At 43.6% G+C, this 23,931-nt stretch overlaps 1 protein-coding gene across 1 annotated transcript; it reads left to right on the top strand.

Annotated features, from left to right (window-relative positions):
- Positions 1-294: 294 nt before the first annotated feature.
- engase (endo-beta-N-acetylglucosaminidase) lies at positions 295-18,131 on the top strand. The gene is made up of 14 exons (XM_026165954.2): positions 295-690; positions 2,432-2,508; positions 2,592-2,793; positions 4,484-4,632; positions 4,798-4,952; positions 7,734-7,882; positions 8,056-8,224; positions 8,296-8,402; positions 8,795-8,906; positions 14,297-14,484; positions 14,616-14,758; positions 16,633-16,732; positions 16,822-16,933; positions 17,447-18,131. The coding sequence occupies exons 1-14, from the start codon at positions 605-607 to the stop codon at positions 17,822-17,824; spliced, it is 2,127 nt and encodes a 708-aa protein (XP_026021739.1). The 5' UTR covers positions 295-604; the 3' UTR covers positions 17,825-18,131.
- The last annotated feature ends 5,800 nt before the right edge of the window (positions 18,132-23,931 follow it).

The raw sequence follows: 23,931 nt of genomic DNA, 5'->3' as shown, positions 1-23,931 counted from the left end.
TTTATCACATTATATTAAACAGCTCCCACGTTGTCCAGCTTTGTCGTTTTAGTTTGTGAAATTGGAATGGAAATGAAAATGCCGATAAATTACCAAAAGGTGCTTTTGCTAAAAGAAATAACAATACCCATTCCACTTGGAAAATGTGAAGGAAGGGCAGTTATCAATAAGATAAGGATGGAACTATGGCAGAAAAGATAGTATGAGGATAAGAAATGAAAAAATATTTCAAAAATGTGAAATACACTAGAAAGGGGAAACTGGAAGCAGGGAAGGGAACGGTCATTGATGGATATTTGGGGGAACAGATGGGCGGGGCTGAAGGTGTAGGAAGGAGACTAAGAGAAGAAGGAACTAGGAAAGCAATTTTTGTTATTTGAGAGAAACACAGCTGGTTGGGAGCTGATTTAGTTTGTTAATAACATGATGATGTACACACTGTACAGTAGGTGGTGGTGTGCACCTTTCAGCTGTCTGCAACCGCCTATTAACTTGAGAGAGAATGAGAGAGAGAACGACGTCCTCACTGGTTGAAAAGCCGTTTCAGTTTCCATGTCTTCAGATAACTTGACACTTCATTACTCTCTGCACGAAATTCAGGGAAATGGCATCGAGTGGTGAGGAAATCCAGCTTCCTTTACGAAGGAAAAGAAAGAACGGAGAGGAAAGTGATGGTGTCGCAGGAAAGAGGTACAACATTTAGTCAGGAGAGCCCTTCTGCCTGCTGTGTGAAAATTAGGCCTAAAAGTTCCCGATATACGTATTTCTTTTTTTTTATGCCTTATATCTTTATTTATTTTGGTAAATAGGCTGTAGTCAACATAACCTATGGCGTTAAATATAAAACAAAGAACAGCTTTGCAAGTATGTTTAACAGTCTGCTATTCTTCCTGCTCTGCGTTTGATATTTCAATTAATCACCTTTTTGCCACTTGAAATGTTTTTATTGAAATGCTATGAGATATTTGTCAGGTGTCTTTTGTAAAACTGATTTTTAAATCTCAAAGAGAGGATACGAAATGATCGATCACGTTGCCAAAAAAAAGTTATGTTAGAGAACTTCCGGTCAAGATCTTCTGTCTTGTCAAGTTAAGCTCCGTCTTCACCTAGGAGAAGAGAAAGGAGAAAACTACGGGACACATTACTGGAAGCAGGAAGGGAATGATCATTTATGGGGATCATGCCAGATACATTGGGGTTCTCGTCGGTGGATGAGAAGGTTGCTTCCCTGCACCTTCTGGTCAGGGAACGATTCCTGACTGTTTGTGCTTATGCATCAAACAGTTCAGAGTAACCAGGCTTATTGAAGTCACTGAGTGGGCAACGACAAGGAGACATCGAGGAGCGTGACTGGGAGGAACGACCTGTCTAAACTGATCCCGAGCTGTGTTTTGTTTTTGGACTTTTTCATAAACCACAGTTTGTTTGTTTGAAAGGGAGAGTGTTTGTTAGTTGAACAACAGCTACAGGAGGAACAAGGTGGTTTTTGTCCTGTTCGCAGACCACTGAACCAGCTCTTTATCCCCTCAATGATATTTGAGAGTGTGTGGAAAAGGCATTGGAGTGTCCCATGGGGGATGCTTCGGGAGTATGGGGTGTCCGGTCCATTGTTATTAGCCATTCAGTCCTTGTTACGGGAGCTTTGTCCACATTACCGGTGTTATGCCAAGAAATGATCGTCTGCCAAAAACTGATTTCCGGTATTTGCCAAAAACTGGTTGCTCGTATTTAAACTGCTATAAATAACTTGTTGGTCTATAATATGTGAGACATATGTCAAATATATGTATGTATGAATGATATCAGGTCATCTTGAACCACAAACAGCATTCTTGTAACAAGGTAGAAGCCGTAATCAGTTTTTGGCAGTGACTTTTATATATCCTTTATTTATCCAGTTAAAAATGTGTTTTTTAAGAGCAATCTGGCCAAGAGGACAGAAGATATTGCAACAAATATAACAACAGTTCTGTAAACATATTTTAAGTGGACAAAAAGGACCAGATTGGTTATAATGTAAGTACAATAACACAGAGTTATAAAGATACTTGAAAAACATGTAATTTTTACATTTTGTATATAACCCCTTTGTAAACCCTCTTCACTGAAGTCTATTTACCAACATACACAAAGAGATTACACATAAAAACCAGGAAGCACTGGAAATCAGGTTTTGGTAGGCGATCACTTTCTGGCACAACACTGGCAACAATTCGGACTAATTTCCGGTGGGTGCTGGACTCTTCCAGGACTCTTCCAGAGCAACTTTTTTATGTTAAGGGAATTTTCTCTGTCTGGGAACCGATTAATTGCAATATTGTCAGAAAAATTTTTGATGTCTGGGAACCTTTTTCGGAAATACTGTCACATCAGATTAGTTTAAAAACCAATTTAAAAAAAAACCTTTTCCTGGTTTCTTATCCTTTATCAGGTTGGAATCTTGTTTGGATCAGCCCACGGACTCAGTTACTTGTGAAGTCGTCACGTATACAGCGTCACCGCTACCTAGTAAGGTTACAAGTCTAAAAAGATCTGAGTTAAAGCTGGTATGTTGTACATTCTTGTACATGCTGTTTCTTGTTGTCTTCAAGAGAAACATTATGATGCTGACACCACTGAACCAATCACCTGCGGTCTTGAATCAATGGAGGATCTGTTGTCGTGGACAAGAAGTAAGGCAAACCCCTTCAGTGTGGCAGTTGTCCCCTTGGCACCTAGAGAGCCTCCTCTGGACCGTTGTCTGCGACGGACCTTGGTGTCTCATGACATGATGGGTGGCTACCTTGATGACAGGTATGAAGCGAGTGAGCCATGCCAACATGTGATACGCACTTTCTTTGTCTATGCTTCACGTTTCTGAATCATAAGATTCAGCACGGTGATTTCTGGCTAATCTTGCTGACAGACCTTAATGTGACACCTTGCGATATGATCACAGAGCACCCAAACCTTGTGCATGCTGACCTTATAAAAAGGGTTAAAGCCACTGGGGTAAAGGGTACAGCTAAAATTGTTGCCTTGGCAAATATCTATATTTAATTAGCTTGTTGAAATACAAAACTGTAATTAAAGTCAGATATTTGTCTGTCTTAATAATAGGGTGTGATAGTTTTCTTCGTATTTTAACATAGACTATCAATACAGCAGTTTACTATGGTGCTTTAAATAATAACCTTCTTCTGTCCGTGCATGTTAAGCACAAAAATGATATGTGTGGGTGTGTTATGGTGTTAAATCCTGATTGTTTGGTACTCTTACACAAGGACCACGCTGAATCAGCAGTCCTTGTATATTAGTCCTTTTCCATATAACCACTTTCAGTGGCATTTTTGCGTCATTTACCCTAACACCTGCAATCATGCTCAATGCTGATCGATTCTATACATGAACAAAAGCTATGTTTATGAGAGCCCTAGAAAACAAAGTGTCTTTCGCAATATATCAGCAGGCCTACGGTCAAAGTGGCATATTTTTACAATAATAATGAGCTGCAGCCAAAACAGCAGCGTGCGTGACAGGAAACAGGCCATGGAGCAGCCGAATAATTAAATTTGTGAGCTAGCGTTTGTGACGGGGAAGGCTAATACATCAACAGTAGCTGCTTCTGTCTCAGTGCAGACGGTCAGAAAACATGCAAACAGGTGATACAGAGCTGTTTTTGTCTTTTTTATCTTACCAACAATTTTTTTTGAAAGCATAATTTCTTTGTGGCTTTAGTTAGCATAGTGTGTGTGTGTGTGTGCGTGCGTGCGTGCGTGCGTGCGTGCGTGCGTGCGTGCGTGCGTAAGCGACTGCAACAATATTGGACATATTCTCCTCTTATCATCTTTGCCACAAATAGTTCTTTAATTTACTTTGAAAAGATTTGGTCAACACAACTAATCCCCTGCCTTTGATTTAATAACTAAAGGGTCCACCCTAAAACCAGTGTATTATATTAAAATCTGTAATTATTCATTCTGAATTATTCTTAGACACTGCACCAGGTCATCCAACTGATTAGCTTCTAACTGGCTGCAGGCTGCCGCTCTGCCCAGTTCTGAGATCCATCAAGGGCCAGCCCACAAACTATGCCTTAGACCATGGTATAGCTACTTAAGAAAACTGCAGCAAACGGCAGTTTTGTATGCATGACAGTTTTTAGTGAGGCTCCATGCCGTAAAATAACCTTAAAACGCGTAGAGTTTCATTACTACTTTAAATTATTTTAGATCTGATTGACACATTTTCTTCCTCTGGAGAAAAGATGTCAGGTCACTTGTTCCCAGCTAGAAGAAAATTCGAAATGCTTGTAAATCCCAACACACATCCAGTTACAACCAACTACATGTACTGTAAATGCTACAGTTTGATACACCTTACCTAGAACAGCCTAAACTTGTGGCTTAAGCTTTTATTTCTTTGGTTTAAGTTCATGGAGATGTTGTTACAGTCACACTGTTGTACTGGTCTCACACAGGCTTTCTTCTGTTTCCCCTCTAAGGTTTGTTCAGGGCACAAATGCAGAGGCTCCATATGCTTTCTACCACTGGCAGTACATCGATATTTTTAACTACTTTTCACACCACCTGGTAACTATTCCTCCGGCTGTGTGGACCAATGCTGCACACAAACATGGAGTCATTGTTATTGGTGAGCAGAAAGTCTCAATAAAGCAGAACCAGACCCAGTTTAGTACGTCTGAAATAGCATCATAAATTTTAAATGTAGGATATACTAAAAGAAAAGGAGTATGTTGGCAGAAAGAGAAATGGTATCTTTTCTTGTCTTGAAATGTTAAACTGCTGTGGTCTACAGGGACTTTCATCACAGAGTGGATAAATGGAGCTGCGATGTGTGAAGACTTCCTGAAAGATGAGGAGTCGTACCGGAGAGTAGCTGATAAACTTGTCCAGATTAGCCACTGTTTTGGCTTTGACGGCTGGCTCATTAACATAGAGAACAAGCTCAGTGTGAGTAAAGCTTCTGTGCTCACCTCTAAAACAAAATGTTTAGGAAATACAGCCAATTTTTTAATCCATCTCCCAACCGGCACCAAGTTTTACCCCTAGTCAGCTCTTCCAGCTCATCCAGGGTACTCACAGGTGTTTTCCAAGCTAGCTAAGAGATATAATCCCTCCAGTGTGTCCTGTGTTTATTGTGGGGTTTCCTCGCAACACCTCATTTAGGAGGCATTGTAGACAGATGCCCGAATCACCTAAATTGGGTTATTTAGATGTGGAGGAGCAGCAGCTCCACTCCAAGTTCCTTCCTAATGACCAAACTCGTCATCCTATCTTGAACGGAGAGCTCAGCCACACTTCAGAGGAAGCTCATTTCTGCTGCTTGTGCCCTCATTTATGAACAAGACCCTCAGGTACATAAACTCCTGCACTTGATCAAGAATTTACCATAGCTTGGAATGGCATGGATTAGGAAGCAGTCAGGGACAGAGTTCCTGATGATTACAAAGCCAACATATTGGGTGCCAGTGTAGCTGACATAATGAACCTGTGTTTACAGTTTTTCTCAAATGTTAAAACACAAAAGCCAATCCTGTAACCCAAATGACCAGTAGTCTAAACACATTTACTAAATGTAGCCACCATATTCCAGTACCATAAACACATGTCACATGAAGACACAATTCACAAAACACAACCCTCTGTACTCATAAATCTAAACACATTTTTCCTTGCTAAAACACATGTTGCAAAACAACTCTGCTCATATCCTCAAATGAAAGCCCATGTGATGCAAAATGCTTGCCACAGTCACCAATCTTTGAACACAGGGAACACACCTGGCGTCATTCACTACACACAATGACTCAAAATTGAAGACACTTGTTGCTAATGCTGTACCCACATGTAAAAGCAAGTTCAGAGTGCACAGTATGCTGAAGGTTCCAAACAAACACAATGGATGAAGGCAGAGTCAGGGGAAGAGGAATTTGATGCAGAGGAGGGAGAAGAGCTGGCCCTGGAAGAAGAGGAGCAGGCCAATGAGGAAGAGGAGTTCAAATGAGAGGAGGAAGAGGAGCGACCAACGAGGAAGAGGAGAAGGCCAACATGGGAGAGGAGAAGGTCCAGGAGGGAGAGCAAGACAACCTCGCACCATCATTACGGACGAGATGCGAGCAACAGCTCAGCGACATGATGCCGCACAGTGATTGTGGTGTGTGTGTGGTGTGAATAACGTAAATACACTTCACACCCTGTTCATGTTTTCAAGATTACTGTTGTGTGCAATAGATTCTGTTTTTGCATTGAGTTGTGTTACAGTAGTGTACGTACATGCAGGATTTTCTATAGATTTATACTACTCATATGAAACTCACAAATCTAAATGCCTAATCCTCTGCAGAGATCTACGACGATCCGTTACTGTATAGTTTCTAAAATATGCATTGGCAGTTATGAAACAAAGAACCTTCTCACAAATTGAGCATTGTGTTTTCAATTGTTTTGCTGTAGTGTGTAATGCTGTGTATAGTGTTTACAGTTTTGACAGCTTCGAGCTGCTCTCTTGGTGTGGGAGTTTGAGTTTTGCAGTGGGAAGGTGTGGTTGTGTTTATGTAGCTTTAGAGAAGGGTGTTGTGTTTGGACATTGGGGGACCTGGTGGTAACGTTTGTGACATGTGTTTTAGCATTTGAGAAAAACTGTAATGCAGTGGCAGGTTTGACTTCAACCGGATGCCATTTGTTCCATCTTCCCGCTCTCTCTGTCTCCAGTTTCTATTCTTAACTATCTAAAAAAGGAAAAAAGCCTAAATTTTTTTCTGTTTATTTTTTTAATAACACTTAAAAAAATAAACTGGACTGAGACGAATAAGTCATCTTTTACACAATACTTAATTGTATGTTGTAAATCTTAATGTACCGTTTTCCCAGAAATGGCAGCACCCTCTACATCTTTGTCAGTAGATGTAGAGGGGAAGGATTACAGACAGCTTTTATGCAATCTTATTGAAAACCTATTAAATCACTGAAAAAGCCACAGAAGCAAAAACAAATCCTACATCTGTCATTAATAACAGGCTGTGAGTATTTAGCTTTTACTCTACCATCTATTGGAGCAGATCAAAGAAATGATTTAATCAGAAACAGCGGTCCCTCGTTTATGGCAGGAGTTACATTCTAAAAATAACTCGCGATAGGTGAAATCCACAAAGTAGTCAGCTTTATTTTCTACAATTATTAGAGATGTTTTAATGTAAAACCCCTCACTACTCACTATATACACTTTTTTTCAGACAGGCATGAACATTTTAACACTTTTCTCTCTTGTTTAAAGACTCTTAAAGTTCAAACCGTTGTAGAAAAATAAGTCCAGTAGTATAGAACGTTTCGTTGACATTGCCGTGTTTGTTGGGGAGAAAACGTACAAACACACAGTGCAGCACTTCAGAGTCACACTGCTAGCAATTGAAGATTTATGTAAATTTGACAAGCTGAACGCATTCTTTACTGGACAGGAGACACAACACGATTGACAATGGTCTACAGCCAATCAGCATGCAGAACACAATTCGCTGTGTATTTAAAAAAAAAAAAGCATGCAAAATTGCACAAAAAAATCTGCAAAACAGCGAGGCCGTGAAAGGTGAACCGTGCTATAGCGAGGGACCGCTGTACTACTGATGTGTGCTTTGATTTGTGCTTACCTTTTGGGAAAAAGTAAACCGATTGCATGACAGTGTCAGTCTTTGCAGCTGTAGCAGATGGATCATGTGTGCTGCTCTCTGCTTACAGGAGGTTGCAGTGCGAAATGTGCCGCTGTTCCTGCGCTATCTGACAGACCAGATGCACGAGAGAGTGTCCGGCAGCCTTGTGCTGTGGTACGACAGTGTACTTGACAATGGAGAGCTAAAATGGCAGAATGAGCTCAACCAGTCCAACAGGTAGATTAAAAAAAAACAAAACGTGTTTCCTTTATAGCATCTGATCAAAAACAAAGACTGAAAAGGAGAACTTTGGTCCACAGAAGTGTGTCAGACCTTTTAGATCACGATTGCTTCTAGCCTGTCAGTTCCTGGCAAACAGTTATGTATCCGTGTCAATATCTCCATACCAGGGTGTTTTTTGATGCTTGCGATGGCCTCTTTACCAACTACAACTGGAAGGAGGAGAACCTAGTGGAGATGAAGAACCTGGCGCTCCAAGACCGCCAAGCTGACATCTATGTTGGAGTGGATGTGTTTGCTCGAGGAGAGGTAGTAGGAGGAATGTTTGAGACAAATAAGGTAAGAAACTGTGAATTGTGTTTACCAGCTTGTGCTTGTACCGTGCAGCGTCTGATTTTGGTTGTCTGCAGGCGCTGGAGATCATTCGAAGGCACAACTTCTCTGTAGCCATCTTTGCTCCTGGCTGGGTATACGAGACTCATGAGGATAAGAGTGAATTCCGCAAGAATCAAGACAAGTGAGACTAGTGCAACATCTACTCTGTGAAAAAATCAGACTGTATTTATAGATGGGTGTAGGCACCATAAGTTGAAGGCTTTAGCCATCACTGTCTTGTTTTTTAACAGTGAGCAGCAGAAGTGAGATTGTGCACTGAGAGGCTAGTAACTTCTCACTTGTCAGTCCTTTTGGGCTCTAATGAGAACCATAATAGGGGGAGGAAGCTGAGAGCCTTTTTCACATTCAGACTTACAATCACTCCTTGCTGGCTGTTGGAGTAAATGCTAAGTTAAGGTTCTTGTGCATTTGCAACACTTCTGAGAACTGGACACAGCATCCATCTTTCAAATATAGACAATATGTGGGGCATGTTAGTCAGTGTAAAGACTGAGATGTCTGTCCTCTGTGCAGGTTCTGGGCTCTTCTGTCAAACTACCTGTACATCCACCGACTAGCCTCACCGCTCCCCTTCGTCTCCTCCTTCTGCCAGGGCTTTGGGAATGCCGTCTACTGGCAAGGACAGGTACTGAAGTAAAGCGTTATTTATGTATTACACTGCTTCATGTATTACCTTTGCATTACTCCCTGTGTAAATGCCAATAACAATATGACACTAAACTTTCTTTTGCTCACATTTTATTTAGAAAGCACTTTAAAATACCCAGCACAGGACCAAAGTGCTGTACAGAAAATAAGTTAAAAACAATAGAATAACAGAAGACAGCAAAAATAAATAAAACACATAATACATAAAAATTAAAACAGCCCTATATTAAAAAACAAGATAAAACAGCATAGAATCAACTAAAAACAACTAAAATAACACTAAAAATAAAAACCAAAATCTCACGTGGTGTCAAAGGCCAGGGTGAAGAGGTGGGTTTCCAGGAGTGATTTAAAAACAGGTAGAGAAGAAGCCTGTCTGCTCTCTGAAGGGAGATCGTTCCATAGGTTGGCGCACGATCTCCTCTATGCTCAGCCCTGGGTACATTCAGGAGCAGCTGATCAGCTGACCTGAGAGAGCGGGTGGGTGTATAAGGCTGTAGCAGCTCAGAGAGATAAGATGGGGTTAGGCTATGGAGGGCTTCAAAAGCAAATAAAAGAATTTTAAAATGAATCCTAAAAGAAATGCTCCTACATACTTGCACATATTTCTATCCTAATAAGGAAAACTTCCATAAGATATTTCTTTGAAGTTTTACCACAAAACTCACGGCAAAGTCAAAAACAGCCCTGGAGCAGTTTACAGGGCTGACAGTGATCTGAGTACACTTGGAACAAGGTGTGATTCTAAAAGCTGTTGCATCACTTCTTTTGTTTTGTTTTCAATCCCAGTCAAGTTTCATCTGCTTGGCTAGTGTGAAGGGGTGTGCTAACTTTGTGTTAGCGTCATAGATTGTGTAGAAAAGGGTTGATTTCTGAGGTGTTGTATAGCTTTGATGTACACTCCTTAAGTTGCTTTGCCATTGCTGTCCCGTCTCCCATTCTTCTAAACAGAGCTTTTCCTCACAAACAGAAGGTTTGAACAGCAGGTGGGTGGTCTTCTGTACTTACAGAGAGCTTTGTGACTCAGATGGCCTTATTTAGGGTGTCCCCCTCTGGTAATGATCTCACTGACATCACTATAGAGATAGAATAGAAGAAACTGTCTGAAGCCAAGACCAAGCTGAAGCCTGTGCTTTTGGATCAGAGGGCTTACTCGTGTAATATGAGTATTCACTGTTGTACTGGTAACAGTGAATACTGTCCTTTTTCTTTTTTATGTAAAGGAAAGACAATTTACATAAAAAAGAAAAAGGACAGTATTCACTGTTACCAGTACAACAGTGAATACTCATATTACACTTTACATTTTTTTATGTAAAGGAAAGACAATTCTCCTCCTTGAATCGCTACCTTATCGTGGTGGAGGGGTTTGTGTGTCCCAGGGATCCCAGGGGCTATGTTGTCTGGGGGCTTTTGCCCCCTGGTAGGGTCTCCCATGGCAAATTGGTCCTGGGTGAGGGACCAGACAAAGAGCGATTCAGAAGACCCTTATGAAAAGAATATCGAGGGAACAGTTTACCCTGCCCGGGATAGGGTTACCGGGGCCCCGCCCTGGAGCCAGGCCCGGGGAGGGTGCCCGAGGGCGAGCGTCTGGTGGCCGGGCCTTAGTCCATGGGGCCCGGCCGGGCACAGCCCGAAGAGGAGACATGGGCCCATCCTCCCGCAGGCCCACCACCCGCAGGAGGTGCCATAGGGGTCGGGTGCATTGTGTGCCGGGTGGCGGCCAGGAGCGGAGGCCCTGGCAGACTGACCCCCGGCTGCCAAGACTGGCAATAGGGAAATGGAATGTCACCTCTCTGGTGGGGAAGGAGCCTGAGTTAGTGCGTGAGGTTGAGAGGTACCGGCTAGATATAGTCGGGCTCACCTCTACGCATGGCTTGGGCTCTGGAACCAGTCTCCTGGAGAGGGGCTGGACTCTGTCTCAGTCTGGAGTTGCCCCTGGTGAGAGGCGGCGGGCTGGGGTGGGTATCCTAATATCCCCTCGGCTTGCTGCCGGTACGTTGGGGTTTTTCCCGGTGGACGAGAGGGTTTGTTCCCTGCGCCGAGTGGCAGTTCGGAGTACCCAGCCTTCTTAGAGTCCCTGGGGGGGTGCTGGAAGGTGCTCCACCTGGAGACTCTGTTGTCCTGCTGGGAGACTTCAATGCTCACGTGGGTAACGACAGCGAGACCTGGAGGGGCGTGATTGGGAGGAACGGCCTCCCTGATCTGAACCCGAGCGGTGCTTTGTTATTGGACTTCTGTGCTAATCACAGTTTGGCCATAACGAACACCCTGTTCGAACATAAGAGTGTCCATAAGTGCACGTGGCACCAGGACGCTCTAGGCCGTAGGTCGATGATCGATTTTGTAATCGTATCACCAGACCTGCGACCATATGTTCTAGACACTCGGGTAAAGAGAGGGGCTGAGCTGTCAACTGATCACCACCTGGTGGTGAGTTGGATCAGGTGGCAGGGGAGGACGCTGGACAGACCTGGTGCACCTAAACGCGTAGTGAGGGTGTGCTGGGAACGTCTAGCAGAGGCCCCAGTCCGCGAGATCTTCAACGCACACCTCCGGCAGAGCTTCAACAGCATTCCGAGGGAGACTGGGGACATTGAGTCCGAATGGACCATGTTCAGCGTCTCCATTGCCGAAGCTGCTGCATTGAGCTGCGGCCAAAAGGTGGTTGGTGCCTGCTGTGGTGGTAATCCCCGAACCAAATGGTGGACACCAGAGGTGAACGGAGCCACCAGGCTGAAGAAGGAGTCCTATCGGGCTTGGTTAGCCTGTGGGACTCCGGAGGCAGCCGACAGGTATCGACAGGCTAAGCGGAATGCGGCTCGGGCAGTGGCTGAAGCAAAAACTCGGGTGTGGGAGGAGTTCGGAGAGGCCATGGAAAAAGACTTTCGGACTGCCTCGAAGAGATTCTGGCAAACCGTCAGGCGTCTCAGGAGGGGAAAGCGGTGCTCTACCTACACTGTGTATAGTACTGGCGGAGCGCTGCTGACGTCGACTGAGAAAATTGTCAGGCGGTGGAAGGAATACTTCAAGGACCTCCTTAATCCCACCGACACGTCTTCCGAGGAGGAAGCAGAGTCTGGGGATGAGGGGAATGACCCGCCAATTTCCAGGGGCGAGGTCACTGAGGCAGTTAAACAACTCCTTGGTGGCAGAGCCCCTGGTGTTGATGAGGTCCGCCCCGAGTTCCTGAAGGCTCTGGACGTTGTAGGGCTGTCCTGCTTGACACGCCTCTGCAATGTTGCGTGGACATCAGGGGCAGTACCTGTGGACTGGCAGACCGGGGTGGTGGTCCCCATCTTTAAGAAGGGGGACCGGAGGGTGTGTTCCAACTACAGGGGGATCACACTCCTCAGCCTCTCTGGGAAAGTCTATGCCAGGGTGCTGGAAAGGAGAGTTCGTCCGCTAGTCGAACCTCGAATACAGGAGGAACAATGCGGTTTTCGTCCTGGTCGCGGAACACTGGACCAGCTCTTTATCCTCTCGAGGGTACTTGAGGGTGCATGGGAGTTTGCCCAACCAGTCTACATGTGTTTTGTGGACTTGGAGAAGGCATTCGACCGTGTCCCTCGGGGTGTCCTGTGGGAGGTGTTGCGGGAGTATGGGGTGTCTGGCCCATTGCTACGGGCCATTCGATCCCTATACAACCATTGTAAGAGCTTGGTTCGCATTGCCGGCAATAAGTCGGACTCGTTCCCGGTGGGTGATGGGCTCCGCCAGGGCTGCCCTTTGTCTCCGGTTCTGTTCATAATTTTCATGGACAGGATTTCAAGGCGCAGCCAAGTGGCGGAGGGCTTTCGCTTTGGTGGCCTCAGAATCTCATCTCTGATTTTTGCGGATGATGTGGTTCTGTTGGCTTCATCGGTTCGCAGCCGAGTGTGAAGCAGCGGGAATGAGGATCAGCACCTCCAAATCTGAGGCCATGGTTCTCAGCCGGAAAAGGGTGGAGTGCCCACTCCGGGTCGGGGATGAGTTCCTGCCCCAAGTGGAGGAGTTCAAGTATGTCGGGGTCTTGTTCGCGAGTGATGGGAGAAGGGAGCCGGAGATCGACAGACGGATTGGGGCTGCAGTAATGCGGGCGCTGCACCGGTCCGTCGTGGTGAAGAGGGAGCTGAGTGTAAAAGCGAAGCTCTCAAGTTACCGGTCGATCTACGTCCCTACCCTCACCTATGGCCACGAGCTGTGGGTAGTGACCGAAAGAACGAGATCGCGGATACAAGCGGCAGAAATTAGCTTCCTCCGAAGGGTGGCTGGCCTCTCCCTTAGAGATAGGGTGAGAAGTTCGGCCATCTGGGAGGGGCTCAGAGTAGAGCAGCTGCCGCTCCACATCGAAAGGAGCCAGCTGAGGTGGTTCGGGCATCTGACAAGGATGCCCCCTGGGCGCCTCCTGGGTGAGGTGTTCCAGGCATGTCCCACCGGGAGGAGGCCCCGGGGCAGACCCAGGACATGCTGGAGAGATTATATCTCTCGGCTGGCCTGGGAACGCCTTGGTGTTCCCCCGGATAAGCTGGAGGAGGTGGCTGGGGAGAGGGAGGTCTGGGCCTCTTTGCTTAGGCTGCTGCCCCCGCGACCCGGCCTCTGATAAAGCAGATTAAGATGGATGGATGGATGGATGGATGGATGGAAAGACAATTTTGCATATCAGGTGATAATTTAAAAAACAAACAAACATCATCAACAGTGTAATTATTTATTTAAAGAAGACAAACTCCAGAATTAGTCTGTGAAAAACAAAGTACACTTCTTGTTAACGTCTTGAACCACTTTCAGTTATTCTGTTGTAGATTTACTTTGTGTGTTTAAGATGATCGGTTATCGCCCAGACAGCTGGACATTTGACTCTAGACTAGTTTAGTGTACGGAGGAGTTCAGGGTCAGCAGGGTGTCCGGGTCCCATCCTCTGAAAACCAACCTAAACCGTCATCTCTGCACCACCTTGCTCGTTAGTTGGTATGAGGTGTTTGTTTTCACATGTGGTGCAGGCACCTCCCCTTGTGTGTCCAAAGGACGTTATTCCACAAGTCTTGTGGTTTGTTCAGACACAACAACTTTGCAAACCTAAACCATGCTGCCGTCTTTTCATGTTCAGAGAGAAGTGGACTTTTCCTACAACCATTGCAACAAGCCAGTCTTATTCTAATTGTATGGTCATGAACTTTAACCTTAACATGCTTACAGAGGTTTGTAACATGTAATGTTTTACAGGTCATCGTTAAGCTGTAAGCAGCTGAAAGCTTACCTGTTACTCAAAAGTTTACTTGTCAAACCTATTAAAGTGTACTATTTGCTTTATTAGTTTATTAACATTGTTTAAAAATGTGCAGAGTAATTTTGTATTTTTTACTCTTTTTTTTTTTCTGTATGTAGCATGAGACAAATAGCAGCTGGTTCAACCTGACAGCCCAGGAGATTCAGCCTTTGTACTACCACCAGACTCTAGGGGGCCTCGGGTGGCTGAGAAGCTCTGGCTGCCCGAAGGACGCCTGGAATGGAAGTTGTTCGCTGCTGCTCGACGGACTCATCCCTGCAAGCCACACCACTCCAGTTTGTGCCAAGTGTGTGGGTTTGTTTGATTGAGGCTTTATTTTGTTTTAGTTTCTACCTTATTTTCACATAGAAAACTCAGAACTGCAGTCTAAGGCACATATGGAACAGCTCATTTCTCTTTTTTTTTTCCTTGATTCAGGATCTTCTCCATCCATGTACCCCTGCCGTCCAGTACACTGGTGAGCCTCATCTACAAGGCGTCTCCTGAGATCGCAGTCTCCTTGGAGCTGAAGACGACTGATGCCAGTCAGTGCACACACGTCGATGTCCAGGAAATCCAACGTGAGTTTCTTAAGACCCTTCAAAAAATCTTTTTGAATCACCACCATTAAGCCTGACAGGGAATCACTACTCATTTCGCACAGTCAAAACCCTCTCTGCTTTAGTTTGGTTTACATTATAGTTGAGAACATTTAAGGAGCAGACTAATTAAAAACTGACTGATTTTCATGTGTGAAATTAAGTTTGTACGGCTGTTGGTTGTTTTTATAAACTGTTACCTTATTGAGTTTCATTATAGACAGTTTACCCAGCGAGTGCCTCTTTAAAAACGAGAAAAAGGACCCTTCCTTTGGTGAGTGGTGTAGATATTTAGACTTTGCAGTGTTTCAATCCAAACTATATGAAATTACTATTCTTCAATGGCTGGAAACTATAGACTGTATACAAAAGATGGATTAAGAGACTCATCCATTGGTTTCTGGATTCCACAGGTTAAAACCTCAGCGTTGGCACTGAGCTGTTTGAATATTAAACTGTATGATTGTGAGAATAGTCTGGCTTATAGACACTCTAAGCAAAACTCTTGCTTAAATCAGAATAATTCCATTTCTTTAGAGATATGGGTTTTTTTGCTTTTGACGCCTCAATTCTCTTGTGATTTCTCAAAGAGACGGAAGGCAAAATATAGAGTTTGTCAAAAGAAGTGTTGCAGCGATGTTCTGGATGAGGAAAATGTGTTTATTGAACATTACAGTGCGCAAACCTGTTCTGGCAGACCTGCAAATAAAGAACTTTAAACATGTTTACAGCACAGTATGGGCACTTCGAGGCCATTAGGTCTCATACAAAAACCAATATTCAATAAACAAAACCTTTGTAGAGCCATCCTATTGGTCCCTAATTCCTTTTGCTAAAGGAATTAGGGACATCATCCATCCAGAGTCATAAAGGAGTATCCTCATGATTTAGGCCATTTAGTACGTTTGTTTAACTTAATTTTTAACTGCTATTAAAAAAATCTAACACTGGGATAAATAAAATATTTGTTATCTTATTTTAAGAAGAACAAAGAGCCCAGTAACAGATGGTGTGCCCCCCACAGAGCCCTGATCTTAACACCGGGGATTATGTCCGGGGTTGCATGAGGAGACATAAGATACTGACATTTTAAATCCACAGAAGAACTGTGGCAAGTTCTCCAAGATGCTGATCAACAGGCCTTAAACAGTGTGCTGAGGTGAACTGGTGCTATAAAAGGCACCAGTACATGTTGTGTGTGTGTGTGTGTGTGTGTGTGTGTGTGTGTGTGTGTGTATATATATATATATATATATATATATATATATATATATATATATATATGTATGTATGTATGTATGTATGTATGTATGTATGTATGTATGTATGTATGTATGTATGTATGTATGTATGTATGTATGTATGTATGTATGTATGTATGTATGTATGTATGTATGTATGTATGTATGTATGTATGTATGTATGTATGTATGTATGTATGTATGTATGTATGTATGTATGTATGTATGTATGTATGTATGTATGTATGTATGTATGTATGTATGTATGTATGTATGTATGTATGTATGTATGTATGTATGTATGTATGTATGTATGTATGTATGTATGTATGTATGTATGTATATGTATATATATATATATATATATATATATATATATATATATATATATATATATATATATATATATATATATATATATATATATATATATATATATATATATATATATATATATATGTATGTCTCAATTTATTACATAGTGCTGTTGGTCAGGCTTAGGGGCTTTAATTTCACACAGTTGCTGATACTTCATCATTTATTGAAGGTTTGTGATCCTGCCTCCAAATCACACAGCAAGTCAAGTCGTTGTTGGGTGTTTTTGTGTGTCTATAGTTAACAGTGTATCCCCTGAAGTACTGGATGACGAGCACCAGTTAGTGAACAAGTTCACTCAGCTATGTGGAAACTTGAACCACAATGGTTGGACCATGAGGTGTGTGGAGCACTAACAGTTGAGTGATTTTAATTTCTCCAAAGAGTTGAAGTTCTTGGACTTATTTTTTTCCCCATGTTTGTGAGCAGGTGTTCACAGCTGGAGCTTCACTGCTGCACTCTTCGAGAAGTTTGTGTGAAGATCGAACGCATCGGACAGCCTGAGGACAGGCCTTTCAGCTGCAGGGTGGGAGAACTCATGGTGAGACAGTGGGAGCAAGTACTCCTCGATGTATTACTCTGTGCCTGCTGTTAGAGATTAGAATGTAAGCTTGGATCCATAAATAATAATGATAATACATTTTATTTATAGGCGCCTTTAAAGACCTTTAAGGTCACCTTACAGTACGACAAAATAAAAGCATAAGGTAAACAACAAAAAAAATAAGCCCTACACACTGGGCTTGTGTGGGGTTATTTTGTGGTATTTGGTACACATTTTATTAGCCACACATGACATGAAGACAAATGTAAAGTTACTGATAAATATGTTTATTCCAGTCCACTTGAGATTAAACTGGGAGAATACACTCCAAGTTTGAAGCTGATTAAATGAACAGGTTTCAAGACAGACAAAGAAATGATGGACAGAGGTTTTTTGCCAACTATAACAATATCAGCAGTAAGGTTACCAGTTTTCTTTGAGAAGTAATCTATTCAAAATTTGAATTTAAATCTGGTTCTAGCATGTTTCTTATTCGTCTCTTTCTACAAGGTCTTAGATGTAGCTAGCCTGCAGGTGCCCCCAGACAGGATTCACGGTGTGTGCATTGATGACGTGGTGTGGCTGCGTGGGGCTGGAACCTCACTCCTCAACGCCACTCTGCGCTGGGACTACCCTGGCAACCTCGTACGTCACTTCAAGGTGTACTGGCGACAGCTGAGAGGACCTCATCCCAGCATCCCCCCCGGTCAGTTGGTTCTGGTGGGTCGCTCGTATTCCAATTTGTTCAGGGTGACGGAACTGAGAGTGCCAGAACCTCCTGGCCTGTTGGAGCTGGTGGTGGAGCCAGTGATCAAGATGGGTTTCCCAGTCCCAGAGAGCCACTGGGGAAGAAGAAGCCTCAGCTACACAAAGGATTCCTCGAAATGAATTTTACACAAATACCAACCAGTAGCATCTTCATTTACTCTCATGCTACGACTGTTACTATCACACCTGTGAAGCAGAATGTGGAGAAATGCCTTAATTTGTTTCAGGATCAGTGTGCATCAGTGATGTAATTACCAATCTCGTCCCAGTGTAGTAGAAGCTTAAAGAAACATGTCAAACATCTTGTGAAATGTGAATTGAGGCTGTGTAAGTATACTTATGAATACAGCTTTGTAACATTTTACATCCTGTTTAAGATCTAGCTATTAACAAGAATGTTCAACAATAAAACTGGATAACTAAAGGATATTTTCAAAATTTTAAATTGAAGGGATAAAAGCAATATGTAACCTGTACGAAAATGCAAATATGATCCATATTTGGGTCAAATAAGTCTGGTGTCTGGGCATTCCAGACAAGAAAAGAAAGAAAGAAATTTGTTAAATTTGATAGTTTTGATCAGTTATGTGTAAAGCCAGTAGCATTCTAAACAAAAGAAAGGTGCACCTTACCCTTATACAGCCCACACAAATATATCAACAGCAGTGATCACAAAACGGTGTATAACTGAAGGCAGTAGTGAGATCTTTAACCAGGTCTTCCCATTAACACCTGACCTGGCCAGAGGGTCAGTCAATGAGCTCGTCAATAGCTTCAATGCAAAAATGTTAAATGTAATGGACACAATTGCTCCCATTAAGGTGAAGGTTATCTCTGGAAGGAAAAAGTCTCCATGGAGAAACTGAGTGTAGGAAAGCTGAGCGCAGATGGAGAAAAACAAACCTCCAGGTTCATTATGACATCGATAAAGAGAAACTTCACAATTATAATTTACAACTGAGGAGTGCAAGAAGGTCCTACTTCTCTGACATCATCACTAAAAACAGCCATAATGCTCGGGTCTTATTTTCTACAGTTGACAGGCTAACAAACCCTCCTGTGTCAGTGGCAGCTGAACTTCATTCAACCATGGCCTGCAATGACTTTGGCAAATTCTTCACAGAAAAAATCCAAAATATTAGACAAGCAATTGGTACATCAACAGCAGATCCAGAATATGTACTGTGTCCACCATCAAACAGTTTCACCCTATTAACAGCAAAGACCTGGAGGACATCTTAGGTCAACTGAACTCCTCCTCTTGCTGTTTTGATGTCCTGCCAACAAGTTTTTTCAAAAAGGTCTCAAAGACTTTAGAGTCAGACCTGTTACAGATCGTCAACTTTTCTTTATTATCAGGTGTGTTTCCAGAATCACTAAAAACTGCTGTAATCAAACCTATACTGAAAAAGGACAATCTTGACAAGACACAAATGAACAACTACAGGCCGATCTCAAATCTCCCATTTTTAAGTAAGATCATTGAAAAAGCAGTTTCTCAACAGCTCAATTACTTCTTAAAACAGAATAACTGCTATGATGCCTTCCAGTCAGGTTTTAGACAGAACCACAGCACTGAAACCGCTCTGACCAAAGTGTTTAATGACATATGTCTGAATACAGACAGTGGAAAAATGTCAGTCTTAGTTTTACTGGATCTCAGTGCAGCATTTGACACAGTTGACCACAACATATTACTGAAACGACTGGAAAACTGGGCAGGACTTTCAGGAACTGTACTAAACTGGTTCAAAACATACTTAGAAAACAGGACATACTTTGTATCAATAGGTAACTTCACATCTGAGCAGACAAGTATCACATGTGGAGTTCCCCAAGGTTCCATCTTGGGACCCCTTCTGTTTAACATTTACATGCTCCCACTGGCACAGATTATAAAGAACAACAAAATAAACTATCATAGCTATGCAGATGACACACAAATATATATCACAATGTCACCAGGAGCCCGAGGCCCTGTACAGGCTCTTGGTAAGTGCATTGAGGAAATGAATGACTGGTTGTGCCACAATTTTCTCCAACTAAACAAAAACAAAACTGAGGTAATAGTCTTTGGCGCCAAAGAAAAACGATTACAGGTCACCAGAGAACTTCAATCTATACATCTAAAAACCACAAACCAGGCGAGAAATTTGGGTGTAGTTATGGATGCAGACCTAAACTTAGAAAAACACATTAAGACAATAACAAAGTCAGCTTACTATCACCTCAAGAATATTTCAAGGATAAAAGATCTGATGTCTCAACAGGACCTGGAAAAACTAGTCCATGCATTCATCTTTAGTAGGCTTGCTTACTGTAACAGCATCTTTACAGGTCTACCTAAAAAATCAGTCAAACAACTACAGCTCATTCAGAACTCTGCTGCTCGAGTCCTCACTAAGACCAAAAAAGTGGACCACATCAGTCCAGCTCTGAGGTCTTTACACTGGCTGCCTGTCCGTCAGAGGATAGACTTTAAAGTTCTAATACTGGTCTATAAAGCTCTGAATGGTTTAGGACCAAAATACATCAGTGACCTCCTGACCCAGTATGAACCTTCCAGATCCCTCAGGTCATCTGGATCCGGTCTTTTATCAGTTCCCAGAGTCAGAACCAGACACGGAGAAGCTGCATTCAGCTTTTATGCTCCTTATATCTGGAACAAACTCCCAGAAAGCCTCAGATCAGCTGAAACACTCAGTTTATTTAAATCCAGGTTGAAGACTCACCTATTCTCAGCTGCATTTGAATAAAGCACCAAATCCACACTTTTAAGCTTAAATTTCAAAACTAACATTTTAACTACTGATTTTATCTATTGTTCTGATTTTATCTGTTTTGATTTTATATACTGTTTTGTTTGTTTGTTTGTTTGTTAATTAGTTAATTTGTTTGTTTGCTTGTTTTAATCAATTTTAAACCATGCTTTTTATTTGTTTTTGTTTCTAATGTCTCTGTAAAGCACTTTGAATCACCTTGTTGTTGAATTGTGCTATACAAATAAACTTGCCTTGCCTTATACTGTTTTATGTCTTTGTCTGAATATCTAATCACAGTCTGTATAAGTGAATACAATCAAATCTACAGCCATGCTAACTGCTATAATAACTAAGCTAATACAATGCTAATATTAGCATGCTAACATACTATGCCGGTATCTTTTTATCTTTTATTTATATATTTTTTGATACATCTTTTTTTTTTCTTTTTCTTTTTTTTTTGCCTGTCCCGTTTGGCTCTTTTGCATCAGAATTATTGTCTAAAGGCTAAGAAAGATGCCCAACGGATTTACTTTACCAAATTGACCATCCCAGCCTTGCCATAATGGTCCATTTGATTCACCTTTTATTGTTTATTTTATTTTCACTTACTGAATACTGGGGGAAAGAAGGGGAGAAAGAAAGAGGGAAAGAGAAACAGCTGAGAAGAGGGACGGGGGAGAAGGGCACAAAACAAAAACCAACAGAATGAGCAGAAAAAAAAAGAAGAAAAAAAATGCATATATCAATCACCTGGGTCACCTGCTGAGAAAGAAAAAAGAAAACAAGCAGAAGAAAACAAGAGTAATAGAATAAACAACATCACAATGATTATGGGAATATGACAGTAAATACTAAATATTAAACATTATTGTGCAGCACATAAGATCAACAGAACACAGTGTGCTTTGAGGTAGGAGCCAAAAAGGGTGTAGTTTGTGGGTGTGATCACCCGTGTGTACACCTGTGAGCATGGACGCGCTTGTTTTTTTTTTTTTTTAAAGGTTCCTTCATGTAATGATCTGCTAGAGGGTGTGGGGGGGCCACAGCCCCGTCCTCCAGGGTATGAAGCAGGTATGGAGGAGATCAAAACTCCAGACATCCAGAGGCCCCCAGAACACAAGAGACCAAGGAAGACCAACAGAGGGGCAGCCGCGCCACTGTCCCAGAAAGAGCTGAGGAGAGTCCCAGATGAGGGCTCACTCAGCAGCCGCGGAGCAGAAGCCAGGGGGAGTTGCAGTGACGCGCCCGTGAGCTCCGCCGGCAGCCAGCCGTGCCTGAGTGACCGAGCCCCAGGCCGAGAGGCCGAGGGCACCCCACCTCCGAAGTGGCCCGAGCGGGCCAGGCCAGGCCCCGATAAGCGGCCGCCAAGGAGTGAGCCGGTGTGTACCTGGACGCCCATCCCCGGACACAAAGAACCACCAACGCACCGATGTCTGAGGGAGTCCGCCACTGGCAGGGGAAGTGGTGGTAGGGGGAGATAGAAACCTCAGGCCCTCCAAACCTTGGAGGGCCTGAGATGTCCCCAGAGAGGTGGCGCCTGACACCCAACCTGACATATAGACACAGAAATACAGGCACACACATATACAAACATCCATTCCCACCCTCATGCTCTCATATGCACTTACTCCACACTCAACCAACGTGGAGACAGACATAAAGAGACGCTGTACACACGATCACACTCCCCAAGCGTACTCTACGAACCGGGTCTAGGTACCCTTGCCCCTGGAGGGGGGAACTGCATCCAGACCCAGGTGGTGTTACCCTTTTCCCTGCGGTGGGGGGAGGCAGACCGCCCCGACTCCGCAGCAGCAGGGAGGCACCACACTCCAGACCGCAGTCGGACGGCCAACTCCTCCTCCTAGCCCCCCCGCTCCAGCAGGTCGCAGAGAATGGGGGTGAGAGAAGACTCCAAACCTCCTTCCACCCGCTCATTGTAGTGTTGATGCATTTAAAACCCAGGAGGGCATGGAGCTACCTGCCAGAGAGCAGCAGGTAAGCGCATGGTCCCTCCTGCTAGCCCTCAATGTCTACGTGTATTTAACATTGAGAGGTGGGCAACGACGCCAGGGGTGGGGTGTACACCCTGATGGTACTTTGGATTCCGTGTATCGTGCCCACCCCCAAGATCCTATATGTATGTGTAATGAGAGTGTGAGTAATGTGAATGTCTAAGTTGTGGGATAAAATTGAGGCAGAGGCAGCCAGAAGGGGACGGGGGGTAGCCTCCTCTGCACCCTGGTGACATACCCCTACTTAGGGATGGGTATCGTTTAGGTTTTATCCGATACCGGTGCCAAATCGGTACTTTTGAAACGGTGCCGGTGCTTAAACGGTGCTCGAACCGGTGCTTAAAGAATGGAGAACACAAACTTTGTCCAAAAACCTCTCATGTTCAGCTGGTGTTTTTTGTAAAAAGATAACAATGTTAGCCTTTTCTGCAGCTATGGGGCATATATGGCATCACTCTTGGCTGGAAGCAGTGCTTAATCAATGGAAAAAACACAAACTTTGTCCAAAAACCTCTCATGTTTAACTGTTTCCCACTTTTTCTTTAGTCATTTTAGCCTTTCTGGCCAGGGTGAAGGGAGTATCTGCCATCAAACAAGAAGACAGCCGCATGTAGCTATGATGATGTTTGCTAGTTCACCTTACATGCATTAATGTAATAACGTGGTTAGCCTACTCAACGTAAATTACACACGAACAACATGAAGCTACTCATGCAGAGAAGAACGGCTGCTGCTGCCATCATCACCCGTCATCATTTCTGCTACACTGGCAGGGCTAGGGGCCAGGACTCTATTCTTCGGGTTTTTGGGGGATGTTGCTCCGGGTCCGATAACTGGCAACCCACCCGACGTGCACGGTGTGAGGTCTCGCAGCAAGCTATCAAATACGGCGCATTTCTCGGCTTTTAAAAAAAACGCTATGCGTCGCCAGCTGTTTAATCGGATTCTTGGTGTTACCTCCTTTGACAGTATCACAGTATCAGCTTAAAGCACTTGTTGCAGGCTGCTGAGTTTGCATATTTTGCTGTGAAGTACAGCCAGACTTTTGACCGCTTCGCCTTGGGCATTTTTAATCTGTAGCTCTGCTCTAACAGAACGTACGTACCTGGCCCCGCCTACTATCCTCGGAAACGTAAAATGATTGGCTAGAAGTGTATCACAGCTCAGGAAAAAAAAGCACCGAAATAAAGCACCGAAATGTGCGCTGCTTTTCGGTCTGGTTACTACCGTTTATGTCAGAACCGGTGCCATCATGGCACCGGACACCGGTACCCATCCCTACCCCTACTCCAAGGTCCTGCATGTGTGGGTGGTTGTGGTGGAGCGGGAAGAGGGAGGCAGCTGGAGATGGGGAGGGAAGGAAGGGAGGGGCACGTGACCCCTCCCTGGGGCCAGCTCCCTCGCTGACCCCAGTAGGCACTCCCATACTCCGCGACCCGCCAGGGAA

This window comes from Astatotilapia calliptera, chromosome 4, assembly GCF_964374335.1.
Source record: "Astatotilapia calliptera chromosome 4, fAstCal68.1, whole genome shotgun sequence".
NCBI lineage: Eukaryota > Metazoa > Chordata > Actinopteri > Cichliformes > Cichlidae > Astatotilapia > Astatotilapia calliptera.
The sequence above is the reverse complement of the archived record's forward strand: the minus strand, read 5'-3'. Positions and strand labels throughout refer to the sequence as shown.

Bases quoted from the DNA above. Each gene is read 5' to 3' on its own strand.
- engase (XM_026165954.2), top strand. From the start codon at position 605: ATGGCATCGAGTGGTGAGGAAATCCAGCTTCCTTTACGAAGGAAAAGA. The intron at 691-2,431 runs GTACAACATTTA...ATCCTTTATCAG, and splicing joins GATGGTGTCGCAGGAAAGAG to GTTGGAATCTTGTTTGGATC. The intron at 8,225-8,295 runs GTAAGAAACTGT...GGTTGTCTGCAG, and splicing joins GAATGTTTGAGACAAATAAG to GCGCTGGAGATCATTCGAAG.